At 43.2% G+C, this 21986-nt stretch overlaps 1 protein-coding gene across 1 annotated transcript in view; it reads right to left on the bottom strand.

Annotated features, from left to right (window-relative positions):
• The window catches only part of fermt2 (FERM domain containing kindlin 2), a 47773-nt gene extending 29415 nt beyond the window's left edge, over positions 1–18358 (bottom strand). The window contains exons 1-3 of the mRNA XM_073482929.1: positions 18179–18358; positions 15999–16156; positions 1688–1921 (exon numbers count right to left, since the gene is read on the bottom strand). Coding sequence (XP_073339030.1) covers positions 1688–1921; positions 15999–16155 — 391 coding nt within the window. The 5' untranslated portion in view covers position 16156; positions 18179–18358. The remainder of the gene's footprint in view (positions 1–1687; positions 1922–15998; positions 16157–18178) is intronic.
• Between the last annotated feature and the right edge of the window lie 3628 nt (positions 18359–21986).

Genomic DNA, 21986 nt, shown 5'->3' with positions numbered 1-21986 from the left:
TTTTCTTTTGCTGCTGCGCTCCCTGCTTATGCCGTTCATGATGGCTCGTGAAGGGCAGGAAGGTGCTCTTCCTGCCTCAGGCTTTCCACGCAAGCGCGTGGAAGAGCAGGGGGCCCCAGAACAGTATCATACCGCCAAATAAAACTGTGCAAGTAAATAAAGATTATTTTGACAAAAGTGGTCCTGACTGAAATTGAGCGTAGCGTTAGTTCTGGCAGGCCACGACGTCAAGCTCTAACTGCATAGCTGTCATCACCGGCGCAGATCAGCTGATGGCTCAGCTGACTCTGCGTGCCCGCTCCCTATTGGGAAATTGCATTAAGAGCGGGGTATTTAATCTGCTCTCGCCCGACCCTCCTTCCTGCTTCCTCTGCTGCTGGCACTTTCGCAACCCACCTCCACCCCAGCTCCTCCTGTATTCATGTTGGTTGCTCTGCTCTGTCTGGGTTTTCTTTTGCTGCTGCGCTCCCTGCTTATGCCGTTCATGATGGCTCGTGAAGGGCAGGAAGGTGCTCTTCCTGCCTCAGGCTTTCCACGCAAGCGCGTGGAAGAGCAGGGGGCCCCAGAACAGTATCATACCGCCAAATAAAACTGTGCAAGTAAATAAAGATTATTTTGACAAAAGTGGTCCTGACTGAAATAGATTTATTACAGAAGCAGCAGACACATTCCTAACAAGGCCTGGCTGTGAGAAGAGAAGGACTACAGGCCTTCTACTCCTCCATTTCCCTGCCTCTGCTGTCAAAAACAGCTCCTTTGTATATTTACATTAAGTAAAACTTGTTCTTATCAATTTCATAGAACTGCTCTGCCGACCCAGTCTCCTTCTGAAAACTCCATTCCTTCCAAATTAAAAACAAAGTTGAGTGCTACCTGTAGCAGCCAATAAAAACAGGAGTGCGGCTACTGGAGCCACGGATCCTGCTGGCTGGACACAGTCCAGTGACAAAGACACAACAGGTGTGCTATGACCCTGCCTTGATGGAAGGTTTTTATTATATATAAACCCTACTGGAGACAGTGACTGAGGCAGGGGCAAGCACCGAGGAAAAGTGGGCGTTAGCAGGTCAGAGGTCCCTTGGGTCCGGTGTGTGACCTTTGACACGTCTGACAGGACAGGGTGGTGCCAGTGATGGAAGATATCAATAGTGAGTGTAAGTGACCCATGTATACGACTAAATCCATGGGGGACAGTTAGGTCTGGACACGATTTTAGTCGAGAAAATGGTAGTTAAGCAAGACAGTGAGCAAGAGTATGATTTTTATTTACACGCATATGAATTTTTGCTTTGGTGTGTGCCTGTGTCATAAGCCTGAGACGGATTGATAATCTCTGTTTACTAAACATTACTGTGAGACCAATGGAGCCCAGGTTCCAAGGACACGACTCCAGAGTCAGGAGACGTGACTCCAGTGTGCAGAGCTCAGTGTGTTTAATAAACACAACAAATTGCCAGGAATAAAAACAAAGTGAGAGGAAGGACATGATTAACATTTCCAAAAATACTCTTACAGGGTGGGCACCTTCTGTTCTACTACACCACTATTCTACGCTCACTCCCATAACTCTTTGGCAATCAGTCACACCTCATCTCACATTTGCTTCACGACTGTTTTCCACATCTCAGCTACAACTGTGACGCTGCTCCACCCGCTGCCACGCACACGAGTCAGTCGTTCCACTTACTGAAAGTTTTGCAGATGTCGGACACGGCCTTGAAGACGCGGTCCGAGAAGTTGACCTTGACCTTCATGTGCTTCATGTTGGGCAGCTGGAGGCGCAGAAGCTTGTGCTGTGGCGTGAAGAGCAGCCTGGCGTCGGCTTGGATGCCGTACTTGTCCAACGTCCAGTGGGTTTTCAGCAGCCATGTCTTCTTCTTCTCCCACCACAAGGCATGGTCTGACCAGTCCTTTTTCACATCTATGGAGGGGAAGAGAAGAGGAGAGAGGATTAGTTTTAATATTAATAGCAAAGATGCAAAAGAAAACATAGAAAAAGACTGAATAGATACATTGGTGGACAGCAAGGCAAAGATATTGCTGGCAAAAGGAAAGTGTAACTAGAGCTCTCAGTCTGTATCCATCGCACTGTACTGACCTGAGCTCACCAAATATGTCCCCTCCAGGGCAGAGGGTCACATTTGGGGTGAGAGGGGGGCACAGAAAAGGTTTGCACGGGGGCGGTGAAGTCAAAGTGAGAAGGAGGAGACGACTGAGTGTGTGAAAGACGTGGCTGTTTGTGTGACATTGTGGGGATATCAGGTTCATGCCTCCCTCTTTGTTCCGAAGGCGCACCATGATCCTTCTAAAAGCAGACACAAGCCACCCAAAACCCCTCATAGCTCCCAGGCTTTCGCTCCGCAGGGGCTCAGCACAATGGGGACGGACCTGTGGTCTCATGGTGTGTGTGTCTGACTTCAAGGGAGAAGGTGAAAACCGCAGGGATTTAAGAGGAACTCAAAGCAGCTGTTTGCGCAGATCACCTTGCTCTGGTTTCTATATGAGCAGCATTGTGATGGGCTAAGTTGTGTTTGAGCTGCAAATCACTTCAAAGCAAAAGGTGAAATACACTCAAAGACAGTGCATCAATTTCTTATCCGTCTATCACCATAATGGGTTATATTCACAAAATAGCTAAGTGTGTTAAGCAGGTCAGAATGAATAGCAGGCCAGCTAGCTCAAGGACTTTTCTTCATTTTTCAGAGGATTAAAAATCTCAATCTTCTTATTATGTACTCTATTCTGTACATGTGTTACTTTAAAGGCCTTAGAGGTCTACGATAGTTTAGAGGGAATGAATAGGCCTGTAGTTTTCAGATGTTCCCCCTCAGTAGTGATGTCATTACTCCGGCATTAGTCCAGGAAGGCACTTCCCAAAGCGGTGTCTCATTTCCTCCGCCCACACGCCCCATCATTGCTTCTCCAGCCTATCCTCTGTCTCGCTCCAGGTCTCTCTCTCTCCTCTCACTGTGTCCAGAAGCAGACGTCACTTTGCACAGTCATCCTTTAATCAAAGCAGTCGATCTGAACCGCTTCAGCTTACATATGGCTGTGGCAGCAAGAGTGTTTGAAGGCGTACAGACAGATTTAGAGTAACATGTTGTTATCTACAGCAGCATCATGACCATAAATATGGCAAAAATTAAAAACCAGACATCACAACAATAGTATACAGTAGGTACTTCACCCCATAACTATCTCAAAAATAATAGTTCAAAACCAAATCGATAAATTGACTTATCGTTGCAGCTCTAGAAGGAACGCTGAACATCCCTAAAAAACAGGCAGAGCAGTATTTTGACCCTAATTCAGAAATGCATCTTCTTTGTGTTCAAGGCTGGCAGCACATCATCTAAATGTGACATCAGAACATTGCATTTACTTATTACACGCAGAAGGACACAGCTACTAATGGACAAACTAGAGCGATAATGGACTACAATTACCTTCTGATACATGGAACGAGAAGAACGTAAATCAACATGGCGATCAACAAAATCCAACCCTGACTAATGCACACCGTTTCTGCTCATTCTGAAAGGAATATGGCTTTTCAAAGAAGAGGAACTATCTTGAATGTTGCTCTACCTCCTCCATATGTCAAACAGCTGGGTGCCATGGTAACCTAAACCTTGAGTGGCCTCCTATTTCCACGATCTGCCTTTGTTTCCCCCTGACCTTAACTTTACATAGGGGCACCCTTATGCATTGTTGACACTCTCCTGCTGAGCCTGTCTGAAAGCTGAATGATTGGGATTAGTGGGTGAGAAGGTGAAACAACAGATTGGCTGCTTAGAGCCGGGAAAAGAGACTGCTGTGATGTGAGGAAAGCAAACTGGAATGAGGAAGAGATTACACTGGTGATTAAGATGGCGAGGGACGTTTCAGAAGAAAGAGTGACCACCAGCATATCAATGCAGATGTCATTGTAGAGGCCTAGGACTGTGTGAATTGATTTTGGGAGGGGGGCTGTTTGTCAAGCTGTTGGGTTTTATACCGTTTACTCCGGGGGGAAACACTTGGTACTTGAGTGAAAACATTCCAGGCTTTCTTTCTGAGACCCTGTGCGAGTTCCTCTAGCAGCATGGGGTCTGGCTGTCATCGCTCCTTTCTGATGTCTCAGCTGTGCAGAGCACGACTTCATTGCTACCATCAGAGAAAATGCTCCCTTAAGTGCACTACAGCTATTAAAGGCTGAAATAATGAGAGGGAGCAGGGAGAGGAAAATTGAAAATAGACCTGAATGTATTTTCATAACTCTGCTCACAGTTTTTCCCCTCATACAACCTTGTAATTTCTGGTGTCTGGGAGCAATGCAGAACAGCTAGCGTTAACATTTGGCGCTCAGGTCTTCACCACAGACCACGTTCTATAGAAACGTCCTCGTACTCAGCATGCATGACCACTGTACAGTCTGTGGCGAGGCATGAATTCACGTTTTGGCTGGTCATTTTTCCCCTTAACACTCTCTCAATGGCTCCTGCTACACTGTTTCCTTGTCGCCTCCCAACGCCAAAACCTTAACGGACGTAGTCTTTCCTTCTGCTTGCTTGTGTCATCACGCAGTGGTACGATGTGTTGTGATTGGACGAGGGGCAGCTCGGGTAGGCGGCCATTGGGTTCTTTCAGCAACAAGGTGGTAATTCAATCCACGGAGAGGGAGGGCCAATGGCATCTCCAAGCTAAAAATACAGCCTGCCAAGCCTGACGTAATGCAGCAGCCAGAGGAGCGGGGGGCTAAGTAATTGGGTGCATTAAATGTGGGCCCACAGCTCCTCAGCAGAGTGATATCTGTGTGTACGTGTGTGTATGTGTGTGTGTGTGCACACAAACAGGGCTTGAAAGACAAGGGGAGGGGAAACAGAATGGCAAAACCATGTTTTATGACCTCTGCAGGATGTGAAAGATGATACAGAGATAGTGTGTGTGTGCGTGTGTGTGCACAGGTTTGTCGAATGTAGGGTGTTCTTATCCATCCATTAACTACATTAGCTGTTCGTGTTTGTGCGCATGTGGGCTTTAACAAGCTAAATTAATCCATAAATTCTGTCAAACTGAGTTATTTTCATTCACCGTGGCAGCTCCCGAGTCCTGACCAAGACCACTTCCTCTGCTTTGTGCACCAGATACCACAGCGAGAAATACAGCTTTAGAAAGACATGGATTCATATGACGTACTGATGCACCAAGTTTTCAAGGCTTTCATTTAGATATACAGGAAACTGAATTGTCTCTCCTTCCCATCACTCCTCTTTGCTCTCTCCATCCCTCCCCTCCTACTCAGTGTCCATGGTGTTTACATTGGGAGGCAGCAATGTTTATGGAGGCCTGTCTGCGAGGGGGAGGGACGAGAGGATGAGAAAGAAGGAATGAGAGAAAGGGCATGAAAGGAGAGATGAGAAGGATGAGCAGAGGACGAAGGAGAAGACGCACAATAATGAGAGACAGAGCGAGTCAGAGCAAGCGCTCGCAGGAAGCGGAAATTCAAAATTAAATCCTACCGGCCAAAAATACTAAACATAAATAGTGTCTCCAGTTCTATCTCCTGCTTGAAAAATAGAATAACTGCCTACAAAAACAGACAGTAGAGATTTCAGACGTCTACTTGTTGCAAACCATGTGTGTTTGCGACAAGTAGACGTCTGAAATCTCTACGGTCTGTTTTTGTAGGCAGTTATTCTATTTTGATTCAGTAGCTGAAGTGACACTCAGCTGTCAGATTTATAGGTTTACTGTTCTGTAAGCATTTTTTTTGGTTTCTATCTGTTGTTGAAAAACATATTATGTGACTTTTGACAGCTCTTTTCCACACAATTCATTAGAAACAGAACAGAGATGATAAGTGGAAGTCAAATTATGGACAATACAAGCCAACTCAAGAGTTGATTTTCTGATCAACTAAAATGCACACCCTGTGGTCCTGCCCAAATGTCACTAGGGCTGTAACGAGCAACTATTTTCATTATTGATTCATCTGCTGCAATTTTCTTGATTTATCACTTGGTCTATAAAATGCCAGAAAACAGTGAAAATTGTCCATCACAGTTTCCAAAAGGCCAAGGTGAAATCATCAAATTGCCTGTAATCAATCCAAAATCCAAAGATATTCAATTTACTACAAAATGAGACAAAGAGGAGCAGCGAATCCCCACAAATGACTAAATGCCTTGCTGGAACTGTTTAACGTTAGCTCTTTTAGTAAGCTGCATTTTAGCATGACTTAAAAACAGCTGTTGATTAACTAATCGATTCATAAACAAATCACTGCAGCTGTACATGTGACACTGGGCTTTTGGGATCCAAGAGAAAATAAAATCCTTTAACAAAGCAATGACAGTCAGCTGACGCCTGAAGCAAGATCCAGGCTAATCTTGAGCATTACTGATGGAGGTGGTTTATGTGCAGACACACTTAAAAATCAGGTTTTTTCCATTGCGTCTGCACAGTTCAGTTTCTCTGAAAATGTTTTTTCATGAGCTGTCGGGGCCAAGCTGTTCCCTATCAGTGATAACCATGGATCAACATGCAGTGTAAGGCTTTGTCATTTTCAAACATCAGCTGATAAAAACCTTACAGCTGGGTGAGGCTGGTCATGCCGTTTCCTTGGTGACTCCTGGCTGACGCCGCGGGGGCAATGGTACGAGGCGACGACTTGTTTTCATACACAACAAAGAGCTGTAGGTTTGTCAGTCTTACTCTCTCTGTCACACACACACACACACACACACACACACACACACACACACACACACACACACACACACACACACACACACACACACACACACACACACACACACACACACAGTTTATCCCCCTCTACAACATGAAAGCTCTTCTCTTTCTAAATATATTCCACGTCTGAAGCAGGGTGAAGGTCGGTATTGACAAGCAAAGATGCAGGAAGCAACTGTTCTGCTGCACTGTCCTTAAATTAGATCTACTGTAAATGGCCTTTAGGCGCTCACTTGCATGTGTACTCAGGCTAGATAGTATCAACATCAGATGCCCAACATGTATGCAACAAGTTCGATAGGGACAGGTGATGACAATATCTGCACGGCAGACATGAGATAGAGAGTCACACGAGATTAGAGCGGAAGATTGATGCGATACTGTAAATTCAACAATACCTTGGCTGATTCTAAAGACAATGCACGCAGCATCAAGTCGTCAGCATCGCTATATGTCAGAGGTGACAGCAGACAAACTCGTTTCTGGACTCGTGACGAATGATCAACAGATAAAGAAAATTCTAAAGTCATGCTAGCAATGCATCTGTTCCACCCTGTACACAACAAAGACTGAGAAACACTGCGAACACATCATTTCGCCTGACTCGAATAAAATCATCGACTAATATTCAAATCTATTCCAGCTGTGTCCTTGAGTATTCACTAACCAATACCATTAAAACTCAAGTGCTTTCCACTGACAGCTTGAGTTGAAGGAGGTTAGCTGAGCTTATTTCTGTCAGTTATTATAGAACAGCTCAGCTTCCTGCCAATAGTCAATAACATGCCATTTATCAGAGGCATTAAATATGCAACACACAGCGCCTTTAGAACTAGATTCTGCAGAGTCTGGACCCTTTCAATCATTCAAGCGTTACCTGACAAAGCATTTAGACAAAGGGACACTTAATGCTGCCATTAAAGCTTTTTAGGCTGCGGAAATAAGACACAAAGAGGTTCATCGAGGTTATGCACCGTGTCAGTGATACAGAAACGTTTTAAGGTCATGGCTCGCCTGAAAGGTGTCATGGGACGTTGTGACAGATATTGATCCAATTCAGTAGTGTTGTACTGCCACTACTGCTTCACATACAGACACACAAGCATGGAGACTGCTGATGGCGTGCATCTGGGAATGAGACTTAACAATCAACTATCTTTCTCCAGAATCTCTTACTCCACTACTCCACTACTACTATAATTCACACTGAGCTCAGATTAAATTATTTTCATTGGGCATTTTGACCGCAGAGATCTAAATATGTCGGACTTCAACAGATTTTCCAGGCGTAAAATAAAACAGTAATTTCTGAAGAAAGGAAACCTTGATACACACATCCAAAACATGCTCATCTATCCATAGCTAGAGATGTCATAGGAGCCGGGAAAAACCACATTGGATCAAATGCATTTTGAATAGACAAGCCCGCAACGTCAGAGATGGCTGTTGTATGACACATATCATATCTGACGGTGTCACATTGGGGCACTCTGTAGAAGAAGTTGGTGGCGTGAAACTGTGCAAGGCAACGCAAGTTTATTTGTATAGCACAATTCAGACACAAGGCAACTCAAAGTGCTTTACAGGGGCATAAAAATTACATTAAAGGCGGTTAAAATACATTAAAACAAGTTAAGAAATAATGCATAGTAGAAGTATAAGCTGCAAGAAAAAGCTAAACTTTATTCTGCTCAGTTTTATCAGATTTAACTGGTAACTCTATACATGCAGTTTATGTTCTGGTGACCATTAAAAGAGAAGTTATGGCTCTCTCCTCATTCATTTAGATAAGGCCCTGGTCTTGTTATCCTGAAATAACCGCCCAGATTGTTGCCAAGATGGCTGCCGAGTGGCAACACTTGCCTTAAAGGACTTTGCTATAGCATAAAGAACACAAGTAATGCTCTGGCTTACCATCTGAGAATGGAAAGCACAGAGGCTGAACTCTTAACAGGAAATTTAGCTTGTTACAGTAAGAGGAGAGTGGAACAGTGCTGCTGGCTTTGATGCATTAGGAGAGGCCAGGAGGGCTATTAGAGGAAACCTCCTTAGAGACATATAGTTTGTATCCATTTGTGTCATTTTCAAAACACAGCAAAACACTGGGGGTACTCCCGCTCCGCCCTGACACAGCTTTATACAATTAAGTGTTCAGGGACCCGGTGAAATAATGATATTACAAGGAAACTCTGGCACTAAGATCAATGGAGCAGACAGACAATATTCATCTGTCCTTCTATCCATGTATGCATCCTTCCAGACGTCCCCTCAGGACTGTGATGAATCGCCCCACTGATGCCTCTGTGAGGTCAACAGGAAGTCAGTTGCTCCACAGCTTCTGGTCGCATTTCTATAAAAAACCCTGAGGAAAACTTCAGGTTTAACATTTGGACAATTAACCGAGTGATTCATTAATCTCTTTCAACAACAAAGATTTTCCTGGTTACAGCTTTTTAATTATGAATATTTCCTCTTTGTTTCTTTTTATTATTAATTGTATATTTAGTGTTTAACTGTTAATAAGCAATTTGAAGATCATTCTGATAATTGTTTTTATGGACATATTTTTAGACACATCTGCTGTAAAGCAAATGAGAAAATTAAACAGTGGAGAGAAGCTTTAAATTAGCTTGCATGTATATCATTTTTTAAACTCTAAGAGTGACTGGGCTGTAATGAAATTATTATTACACAATCTATGTTCTCTTGGTTATGTAACCAACACCTCTCTTGCCCCTTTACTCTGTAAAAGTGGGAGTACAGAGACAGACTGAGAGGCGGGGACGTGTTTAAATGAATGAAATGTGGGCTGAGAACCGAGACGAAAACATATCAGTTTACTCCACTGACACACAGGTGTTACAACAACAATGTGCTGCTCCAATATTTCCTTCCATTGGACCCACCGCACTGCCTGCCACTACAGGAAGGTGAGAGGGACAAAAAGCAACAAGCTTCAAGTTCCCAGAGGAGCCATGAAAGTTTGTTCCACTGCATGTTTGAGATGCCAAACATAACTAATTAAATCATCCTTAACAAGCAGGGCAGTCCTTTGAAAGTGGACAGCGAGTGATAACGAGAAAAACTGGCAAATTGATTATACTATTTTTCAAATCTACATATTTGTAAACTGACCAGAACTTCCAGAAAAAATGCATCGAGAGACATTTGGAGTTTGAAGCAGCTGAAGCTGCTCCGACATGACCCTTCATCAAGGGAGGAGCACATCGAAACTCACAGCTGTCAAAGTCAAGTTTAGCACAGCTTAGCTTTTCCTCGCACAATGTGCAAATAATTAACTCGTTAGCATAGCACAGAGTCACTACCACAGCTGGTTTCTTTCCTCGACATAATGTAATTTAATTATCTTTCATAGTACTAAAGCATCTGTCAAGAACTGATCATAGGTCATTTTTCTAATCCATATGGGAACACACAACATTCTGACTTACATTTCAAGAGGAAATAACTTCCATATTTCAGTTTGGGGCAGATCTATTTGTGTGGGCTGCTAAAATTACCTCTAATATATGGGAAACAATGCGTATATATGCAAATATATAGGCCAGGGGTCTGTGTGTGAGCACCGAGTACAGAGCAGCACAATCACTGCAGCATCTTGCTCGTGAAACAGGAAAGCTCTGGCCTGGGCAGGACCGCTACTTAGGCTAACTACTTCCTGTCAGAGAGATTAGAGAGCAGGACGATCACACAGGCTGCCAGGCCGTTTCTCACTTCGTAATGCCTGACGTGTAGGACGGCTCCAGAGTCGCAATCAATGAGTCTCATTACGCAAGGCAATATATCTGAACTGTGTGTCATGGCAAGATGACAGGAGGAGAGGGGAAGTGGTTATAGCCACCCATCAAAGGAATCTTCCACTGTCCTGGTGTGAGATAGTCAACGTAAAGATGTGAGCACAACTCTCACGTCATCAGGACAGATATGACCACAGTATCTCAGCTCTTCATCAAATTCTCTGCAGGGACTAAAGACCCATCTTTCCCTTCAGTGGGAGGACACTGAGAGGGCAGGAAGGCGGGAATGCAAGGAAGGCACAAGGGAGAACGCGCATTAAAAAAAAGCCAAGAGGAAGTTTGGCATCCTGTGTTATATCGCGTCTGTTTCCTAATGAAACCTGCGCTCCATTGTCAAACCAAAGCCATCTCCCTCTGGTCACCACAACCTCCAACACACAGCATCTTGGCATCGCAAAAAGGACACAGAACTCAAACAGCTGACAGAGTGGAGCATTATCTTGAAAACAAAGTTGCTCAGGGGAAACATATAAGTCAATTCTTGTTAATATTAACAATAACTGGTGTTTCCTACACGATTTGCTCGAGCAAAACCGAAGTGATTGTGGGATGATGTTCGCTTATTCACTTGCAATGTGAATATGTAGGTCATCGCAAATACAAAACACACATTTTCTCTGACATGCAGGGAAAGTTCTCTGCGGCTGGCTGGTGGTACGGCAGCCAAAAATCTGCAGGCCCCTTGCTGGAAACAACCACATGAACTATGAGAGTCACACTAGCCCAATTAGTTTGCTTAAGTTCTATTTATGGAACATTTAAGAGTCAGTGTACATGAACGTGGATCAGAAACCACGAGAAAGCGAACAATATGTACTGTGCTTCTATTGATTATTAAGCCATGCTACGTGGCTGCAGGAGTAGACGGTGTCGAATATTAGGACATGGCTGCCAAAACTTTTAAAAAGTGAGACAAATAATAAAAATATTTTCCACAAAATGTATTTCGATGACAGGGGAGTGAGACAGAAGGGTGAGAAAGAGGGAGAGAGGAAAAAAGGGGGGGGGGGGGTTGAAAGAGAAGGGGGGGGTGGAGGATGAGGCAGAAAGCAGAGAATCCAGCAATGACGGCAGCGACCAGGGAACAACATGCCAAACCCTGGAAGTCATTTCCTGCTTCGTCGAAGACTTTTATGGAATTCTAGCAGCGTGGCTAACGTCACAGCGAGAAGGTGGAGACGGAGAGATGGACCCCACACACCTCCCTCCCCCCCTCTCTTTCCCTCCCTTTTTCTGCTTCGTCCAGACCCTCTATCCTCAGCTGTCTCTTGAGAGGGTAAGCAGAGCCAATACAACCAGGATACCTCCAGCAGTGTGAGTGTAGCAACATTCTCACCAATCATTTACTCTTTCTAGCTAATGCTACTTGTTCCAAGACTTGCTTCTTCAGCAATTTGCACCCTTAACTAAAATGTGTTATTATCTATGGGCTTGACCATCTTCTTGACTTGAAGGTAGGAGTGCAACAGGACAGAACTCTGTGACTCTCGACTCATGGATTGGATAATTTCTTCGGATCATAAAAAAAATAAATCAATCATGACTTTGCTTTCCATTTATTCTGTAAAACACTTAAAGCAAGGAACTTTTGCTCGTGGTATTTAATGAAAACAACATTCAAGATGTCCAATTTGACACCCGACAAGATTAAATAATGTGTAATTCTTTATAGTACACAGTAAATCTGAGATAAGAAGGTTTTTATTGTCACTACCACAAGATGTTGCCCATTCTTCATCCATTGGTGAAATTAGTGATTAATCCTTCCTTCTTCTGCCCCTACCATAGTTGAGGTAAAAACATGGTGTTTAATATTAACAAAGATTTTGTGACTGACTTGGCAGAGAAGGCAGAGTTAATTTCAAAAACCTTTATAATCAGTGTTTGCCATACAACACTTGGCTGTTTCTTTTGTCGAGAAATGAACAACATCATTCCCAGCGGGCTCTTAAGGATGCTAAGCTAATCAGCAGCCGGTTAACAACAAGCTCTGAGTTGTTAGCGTAGCCCCCAGCTTTGCAACCCAGACTTCATTCAATTATCTGTCTGTTTAATATTGACAGGTTTACTGGATTGTCAATTAAGATCTAACATGATTAAGATGGTTAAATTTGATACATGAGGTATAAAACCCTATAGATCACAGATCAACTACATTCCACTATGCTATTACTCTAGGGGCATCAAAGGGTACACCATTATCACTGAAAAGGTTGGCATTTCCACCACCACCATTAGCGTGTGCAAAACAGCAATGCAATTGGGAGAAACATTGACAGCTTTAGCACTTACTGTAAGCAATAGTCTGCCAGACCTAAAAGCGATGTACCTTCAAAACAATCCCTTTTAATCCAATAAAACTTGCATGAGCTAATGTTGTTTGTGCAATATTTATTTTCCCTTCTAAATGGCACAATATTAGCTTTTAGAGAGGAAGGCGGCACTTTTGAAAACATCAACAAAGTCAGAGAATGATGGTAAGCAATAGAAGGATGAAAGGATTACAGGAGTGTGGGACCAGGGGGTTGTCAATCAGCTGGCCTTAAATACTGCTCTCCTGCAGGGCTGCAGGGGAAACGGACGCAGCACTTGCTACTGTGATCAATAGCTAAGTGCCTTCCTGGCATTTGTCTATTTAATCCATTATCGAAGGCCACTTGAGCCTGCGATGTGGACGAGAGACCTGCGGCTCACAGGAAGAGCTGAAAGATGGAAGCGGGATACATGTTGACGAGACACACCCACTGACAGCAGCGCACCAACCTGCTCACATGTGAAAACACATGCACGAATACTACTAATGAGAACAGTGGCCCATCGTACTGCAGACCTCAGCACGTCTGCTTCTGAAAGCTACTACAGCAACAAATGTAATGAAATGAAAAAAACCCAGAACACTGTCAGCCTTGTGGAAAGCAGTCAGTGAATCACAAGAGGTCCTTCATTTTGAAGAGACAGAAAGAGAGAGAGAGGAAGGACAGAGATTTGTCATTGCACCAGGATGTCCTTTCAATGTGACACTGACGCACCGCCTGCCAAAACTCTGTCATATCTACGTGTGCCTTCTCACAGCACCGTGTATACGTGCATGTACATCTGCACATGTACAGTATCTATGTATAACCAGCACATCCAAGCAATCAGCAAATCCAACAGAAGGTATGTGACAGCACTCAAGAGGTGTTCAGTGAGGAATGGGCAGCCCTGTCACCAGTGAGAGCTGGGGAAGTATGGAAGCAGGTTACTGACAAAAGATTTTTCTCACAGAACAGTAACATTTTGGTTATAGCTTTCTCTGGTGTAACTCATTAACTTGCACAGATAACCTCAGATTGTACACTAACATGTTAATATTTTCAGTGGTGTCTGGTTTTACAAGGAGATGCCATGTTTTAGCTCTTATTTCTTAGACATTTCAATCAAGAGCTTGGTCCAAACTGCTCCAAATGATCATTTAGAAAACGTTCATTTTCTGGGCCATGGACAGCACAGCATTCTGCGTGTCATGAACAGTGTACAGTCTCCTGCCGTGTGTGCCCATGTGGCAAACCTACGTTGCGCACAGGTTAATGATTACAATGCAAAACAACCTGTTGACTCAGGCTAGGAGGGAGACTGCAGTCAAATGAAAGGTCCCCACACTCACTCTATGCTCTCCAACAGTCATGGAGCACAGTACCCTCACTGCAAGAGTTCTGCCTCTCAATCAGAGCATCTATTACCACTGAGCGTGCTTCAGTAAGCCAATTTAACTGCAGTAAAAGTACTAGTAGTATGATCATGCTGAGGGGATTTAAATGTGGATGATAATAGCAACAAAGGCTGGAATTAGAGAATGTTTTTGATAAGATAGTGGCACAAACAACCACGCACACCCATGTCCTGTTATTTTACTCTGGCGCAACAACAACATACAGTCAACCATGTTCTACAAATCAAAACTATTGTCAACAAGAAGACCTCAAACCACCGGAATCCTGAGCAGATAAAAAAGTCATCTCAAGGATAGCTACATCCTTAAGAAAGAAAACAGAAATTAATGATGATGAAAACAAAAGAAAAAGGGTCAGCTCACATCACATGTTAACAATGTCTGCGTGATCGCAATACAGCTTGATAAAACTGCAATACAATACAAACACATGTGACCAATTTTGATTTATATATCAATAAAAGTCCTTTGCAACGTTATTACTCCGTTACACCTCATGTATTCAACTTTTACGACACATTAAGCCATCACTGAAAGACTTTCCCCACACTTTACCAAAGAGAAGCTGTCACAAGTAAAGTCATACCCTTCAACCAGACCTTTAACAAAAAAAGCGCCCACACAGCTCAAACAATGGATAAGGCTGGGCCTTGAGTGGAGCCGGGGTGGGAGGACCAACGAATTCATGTTGTCCCACACGCGGCAGCAGCACTGCACTCGCCTAGCGTGGATGCTGCGCAGCACAGACGACCACAGAGAACAAAGACCTCAATTATGTGGAGCTCTAACAGGAGAGCTAAAAACGGGACCGTGGGCAGGGAATAAAACCTTGGAGCGCTGCAGGAATGCCGAGCATTCAAGCACCATCGACACACAACACACTGTCACTCCCAAGTCGCACTGCCACCGCCGCTGAACTTTCTCCAGCCTCCATGAAACAGGGCAGTGTTCAAGTGGCTGGAACAGAGGACTCTTATGCTTAGTTGCACCCAAACTTGTCAAGTGCGTAACTGCAGCTACAGAACAGTGCATGATACACAGGGGGGAGGGAAGCTGTGTATGGTTTCTTTATACCTTGGGTTACTGACCCATATACACTGCAGGGTAACAAAGAGGATAATTAACCCTGAAAGTCCACAAATTGGACTTTGAGCTGGTGTCATGGGACAAAAGGTAAAAGAAAGATATATTTCGATACTTCAGCACAATTAGAAAATATTTTACACACAGCAGGTTCACTTTTATCTCTGAAGACAATGATGTAGCTTGTCCCAAACCTCTGATTTCATACATTCTCTCTCAGTGTTTCTGGCAGAAAGTATATTTTTGAGTTCCCCGCCTTCACAAAGTTGGATAATGTTCTTTACTTCGGTCAGAATTCAGAAGTAGTTTGTATGTTAGCATACAAGGGTGATGTTTACTTAGTGGAATCTCACTTCTCAGAATAGCAACTATTTTGAGGTATTTATTGCCCAACAAATATGAACAAATAACACGAGTCAGCCAGACACACACAGACATTAGCCACGGAAATACCACCAACCACATCCACTTTGATACAAAAAGGAATGCATTTGAAATCTGCAGACTCACAGTAGATTATCATTTCTAACGTGTCAGAATTAGTCAATCAAGAGTTCGCTCAAGCCTGTTTAATACACTTCAGATAAGCTGCTTCGAAAAGCCCAGATGAACCACTCTGACCCCTGCGTGATGGCTGCGTGCACGCATACCTAGTTTCTCCACGAGCTTGAGCATGACTCCGCCGATGTGGATTTCCCCGGTGACTCTCAGTGACACGTCCCTGTGGAGGTCGGTGACATGCATCTTCAGTTCCCACGTCCCGTCGGCGTAGCAGCCATCGGGCATCCGGATCCCGTCCAGCGCCATCCTGCCAAACAGACCCAGAGTCAGGAGGGGGAACAAATGTCCAGCCAAATTTCTGTCACACTGGAGTGAAAAGAAACCTTTTGACCCTCTTGGAAAGGAATAATTGTGGTGCACAGACCACACATGGAAGGTCTTCAGAAAGAACTGTACTGTTGGCTGATATTTCTGAGCATGTCTACTTACAAGTGGTGTAAATTAACTTAGTAGATTTACTTGGTTAGCTGGTTACTTTGAAGAGTTTACATTCACACTGCTTTAAACAAACCAATGGTATGAGAGGATCTAAGGGTGGACAATCTGACAATAGAAGATGTATCCACCATCAGAGATGTTACCATAACATTGTGCTATACAGTGTTAGCCATGCTATCCTTATCCAGTGATTTATCATGTGTCATGTCATTAATACTCAGCCTGTAACAACAGTTGCATAAGATCTTCTGTTGCTCTGGAGGATCTTTCCAAAGTTGGAAAGAGTGACCATGATGGTGTCATAGTGATGTCATCAGGGTACGGATTTAAAGGGCTGCAACTAACTGTTATTTCCATGATTGATGGAATGATCATTTTGTTGTCCAACCAACAGTCTAAAACCCCAAGACTCTTCATTTACAATCACAAATGACAAAGAAAAGCAGAAAATCCTACACACTTTTCCATCTGATTACTTCATCTAGAAACAGATTTCCATTGATATTTTGATTATTAAAAAAATTACATATACAACAATGGAGGATTGTATTGATATTGCCCACAAGGTCCAACCTTCATTCATACTTTTACTTCCGATCATTATAAGAGGTCGACAGATATACTGGTCGGCTGATATTGGCCCATCACAGACATATCGGTATCGGTGTGTATGTTGTCTGATGTGCGCCGATATGGAAACTGTTTTTTTTTAACATAATGCAGAAAAAGATGCTTGGAGTAATTTACAATCACTAAATTTCCCAGTAAAGTTTACTGTTTCAGTGACCTGACGTCATTTCAGACAATAAAGTTTACTGTTAAACTGTAACATACACACACACACACACACACACACACACACACACACACACACACACGTGTTTGATAACCACATTTGTGAGATCACTGCAAAAAAATGAGTGTATATTCTATAAGATTATTAATCTTATACACTGATTGATTGTTTGGTCTGTAAAGAATCCGAAAATAGTGGATAAAGTCCACCCAAGGTGTTGTCTTTAAATGCCCAGTCAGTCCAAAACCCAAAGATATTCAGCTTAATATGACATAAAAGGCTGAAAACAGATTTTTGAGCAAGAAATTACTTCAACGACTGGCGATCATTTCATTCTGAATGCAAAACATGTGCTAAGAATGGAGCATTTTTTCCCATTTTTGGTAATGTCTCCCTGTACTCCAGTAAAAGGTCCTAAACTAAAAAGATACTTCTTACAGCACTATTAGCACAGTGTTGTGACAGCACTGTGATCAATGATCATTTGACACAATCTGAAGACATCTACAGTCTGGTGCATCACAGTGATCTTTACTGGGGGAAACAAGACGCGCCTGCCAAAAAGTGACATTACAGACTGTCTGTCACTCTCTGATGGGAGGCTGGTCCTGGAGGGGAGAGTGGCCTGGCGATCAAACCCCGCCGACTGATCAATAAACACGGCGGAACAAAGGCTCCAGGCCCGGGACTACAAGTTCAACAAGGGACCTCTGGCAGCTTCTTTTTTTTAATATCTGCGCTTCACTTGTTAAAATAACGGTAAAGCCACTCTTACAAATAGACAGAGAGGGTTTCATTATGTAAGCACAGCCCCGTTCAACAGCACCAGCGGCTGCATGCACACTTCGCTCAGTCGGGTCGGTTCAAGGCGGAGAAAAGTGTGTCTGAAAGCGGACGAAGTGGCTCAAATTATCGAGAGCTGTCGGGTGAAGCTAGCTTAAACGTGTCAGAAGAGAAGAAACGGCGAGGAAAAAGACGGTTTTCACAGCATTTCGTAGCGGCTAAAGCGAGCAGAGGGCGAACATTTTAACTCACCTTCACAAAGACGGGGGGAAAAAACAGTAAAAAAAAAAAAAAAAAAAGTCGACTACACGGTACAAAACAAGTCCCCCCCCTCTTCTTTAAATCATGTAGGGAGTCTTTTTTTTTTTTTAGGTAATGAAGAGAAAAAACCCAGAAAGAAATCCCCCGAAGACCGCGCTGAAGAAGTGAAGTATCCCAAACAGTTTCCCTGCAGGCTTCGGGCTTAATGGAGTCCAGCCGTCCCTCTCAGTCCTCCCTCCCCTCAGATAACGTCACTGTGCTCCAGTCCCACTTTTCCTTTCAGACTGGGAGCTTAGCTGGTCACCCCCCACTCCCCTCCCATCCACCCCTGTCAGCTCACAGGCACACACACACTCAACACACACAAGCACCCCAAATATGTGAATTGTGGGTTCATTCTCCCTTTTCTGACCTTTTTTGTAGATATAAAAGTCATGGTTATTTAAAAAAAAAAATCATTAGTTGGTAAGTAATTCCCCTCATGTGACTCACAAAAGACAGCAGAGATAATTATGTGGTTTTTATTTTCCTTGGGGTGGGGTTTAATCTGCATAAATCCACAGTATGAATAGTTTTATCTAACATTAAAACATTAAAATCTCTCTTTTTCTTTAAAGGATAAGTTCACCCGAACATGAAAACGCGGTCGTTATCCACTGTCCATGTCGACGAAACATTCCCGGAGCGTCACGGCAAAACAGCGTTGCGGCATTCTCCTAAAACGACTGAAGTAGATGGGGACTTGTTTCAAAACGTAACAAAAAACAACAAAACACAAACATAAAATGGCTCCAGACAGCCTGTCTGGTGAAATCCAAGTGTCCAGAAGCCCTTAATCCCAATTTGATTGGAGAAGACGTTATTTCCTACCTTTTTAAGTCAAAATCTTCACCGTAGCAGCTAAGCTAAAAGCGTTAGGGCGAGACCGAGTCTGAAGCTTGACAGCTTGTCTTTCAACTCAGTTTGGGATCTGTTTGGGGCTTCAGAAGACTTGGATTATGCCGGACAACCTATATGTAGCCATTTTATTATGTTTTATGAGGTTGTTTTTTATGTTTTAAAACAAGTCCCCATCTACTAAGCCCCAGAAATGACAACTGACTTTCCATCAGCATGAGGCTGAGTAGATAATGACTGAATTTTCATTTTTGGCTGAATTTATCCTTTAAGAGCCATCTCTTCCAATTTTCCACTTCTGTAGCTCACTTATGGCAAGAAAAACTGTCATGTATTCAATATCTCCTTTGGCTTACTAACTACTACTAACATAGATAAAGATAACTCTAAACGTGAATGGAATAAGGCGTCTCTGCGATGGTGTATGAGTTTTATTACAGATTTGGTCAAACTGCAACCCTCCAGTCCAAAATCCAACGGGATAATGGACGTGCAGTTAAGATCTCAAGCTGCCTTTTATGGCAATATAGTGCTGCTGAGCCTTACAGCAGCAGCATCCAGGGACCTTTGGGTCGTAAGCCCCAGGAGCAAGAGCACAGAATAACAAGACATTTTTGTTTTTGTCACTTTAACAGTCTTAATACCTTGCTTTAAGTGTTTATTCATTTTTCCTTCAGTGTGGACTAAAGCCTTTACCCTAAAAAGCCCCAGTGGAAGACTGTGAAGAGTAGAAATTAGCCAATGTACACACACATCTGCTTTCAGTCCTGACACATCACATATATTTAAGGAGGATTTTACTATAGGGCTGTGGCTGTTCCATGTGGAGGCAACTAGTTCAGAACTCTTTGGGGTTTTAAAGTAGAAAAAGCCATTATATTTCATCATGTTATATCATATAAAATATTATTTTATATTCTTCTGGAGCGTAATAAGAACCTTGAAAGTAAAAGTGCAATATTAACCTCTGATGTGTAATGTAATGACAATAAAACATATCATCTTACAGAGTGGAGAAGGAAAGGAAAGTAAAGGTGTTCCCACGTTGTACTAATGTTCAGTAGTGGAAAGTAACTAAGTACATTTACTCAGTACAATTTTGAGGTACTTGTACTTTGTCCTACTGGTACGTTCCATCTTTTGCTAGTTTATATTTCTTTTCCACTACAATTCAGAGGCAAATATCTTACTTTTTACTCTTTACTAACTTATTAGTTACTTTGCAGATTTAGGTTAACACAAAATAGAATCAACAAATACATTATGATGCAATATTATATGGATAAAACTATATTAATCCCCTGGAGGAGATTCAAAAGCCACCCAACAGATGAACTAAAGTATTAGTAAACCACCTCTACCTCTGTATGAACACTCTGTTTTAGTGCCTGTGTCTTTAACGCCCCTCCCCTTCTGAAAAGCCCAGTTTGCTCTGATTGGTCAGTCCTCACAGGCCCAAGCAGGCACCGCCCACCATGTTTTCGGATAATATCTGTCTGGTTTTTGCAACCTTGGAAATACTGGGGTCTTTGCCGAGGGCGGTGACTGTACATTTGTGACATCACAACCTAATGGAAGTCCTGACGACTCCTTTAAAGGCACAGTTTCTGAATGTGTGCATTTCTCTGTAGATTGAACGTGTTGATGCTTTCACAGTATTTATATAGCACCTACAACTGCTTAATTGTACAATATGACAGCTTTAAAGTTTTTTTTCGCCCAGCACCACATTCAAAATTGTTATGGGACGTCGTCATCTGTATCTGGGATGACAGCATGCGCGGGGCTCACTGTAAAAAAATGTAATAGCTTGTCATCAGTGTGTGCAGATCCTGGCTTCCTTCATCCCTTCGGATGATATCTTTTGCAGGTTGTTGCTCACGTCTTCACCGCTGCAGATGAATGATGATATTTTATACCTGCATTCAATCAAATTATTGCACAAATGACAGGCTGAGGGGGGAAAAAATGGAGCGAGAGAAGTGCTGCTGTCTCCTTTCTTTCCAAAGCACAATACACACCCCAACACACACTCTCCAAGTGGTCTGCAGCGAAGACCTATGAATCATCAGCGTTTCTGGCTCGGTCCCCCGGTGAACTCGCTCAGCTCCAATCCTCCAGCTCAGGAATCTGGGCCCTCACACTGCACTCGGCATCAAAGCAATTTATAAACTCTCCCCGCAGCTCCGACCCCCTCGTCGGTGTCTGGCACCCGACCCGTTGCCTTTTATAGGCTTTGTTTTAATTGCAGAGTAAACATTTGAGTCAGATGCAGAGCAGGGGATTCAGATAGGGAGGCTTGGCTGGCTCGGCTGCCGCTGCTGATGATGATGATGTGGATGATGAGGGAGGGAGGAGGTGAAGGAGGAGGCATAAGGTTGGATGATGCAAGGGGACAGCTTCAAGAGGTTTACACTGTCTGCATGAGTCATCTTTAGAAAAACTAAAAGTAAGTTTTTCAGCATTTTTGATTGCAGTTAGTGTAATATTTAACTGGGCACGCAAGTAACACTTTTTATGTATTTTCTGCCAATTTGAACATAATTGATCAAGTCACACAATTATAGATAAAAACATCAATAACTGTCAAAATAGCTCAATTGGGGTAAGGGCAATAAATGGAAACAGGAAAAGAGAAAGGGCACTGGACAACATGGTCAATAGGGGTCTTTGTTCCAGCATTACCTATAGATGACTGACCTCTTCTGGCTAAACTGCAGAACAGCAGGGCCCGGTGCATTATTTTTGCCAATCACCTCTGCTCTAACTGCTCCCATCTGTGAGCCTTGCCTCTGCAGATGTTGCTTAACAGCATAAAAGCGCGAGTAACTCATGTGGAAGCCATGACCGCTTGAGGATCACAATGCGGCCCATTCACGATCTATAAGTCAGCTTTGTTATT

Source organism: Pagrus major, chromosome 16 (genome assembly GCF_040436345.1).
Source record: "Pagrus major chromosome 16, Pma_NU_1.0".
Taxonomy (NCBI): Eukaryota; Metazoa; Chordata; class Actinopteri; order Spariformes; family Sparidae; genus Pagrus; species Pagrus major.
The sequence above is the reverse complement of the archived record's forward strand: the minus strand, read 5'-3'. Positions and strand labels throughout refer to the sequence as shown.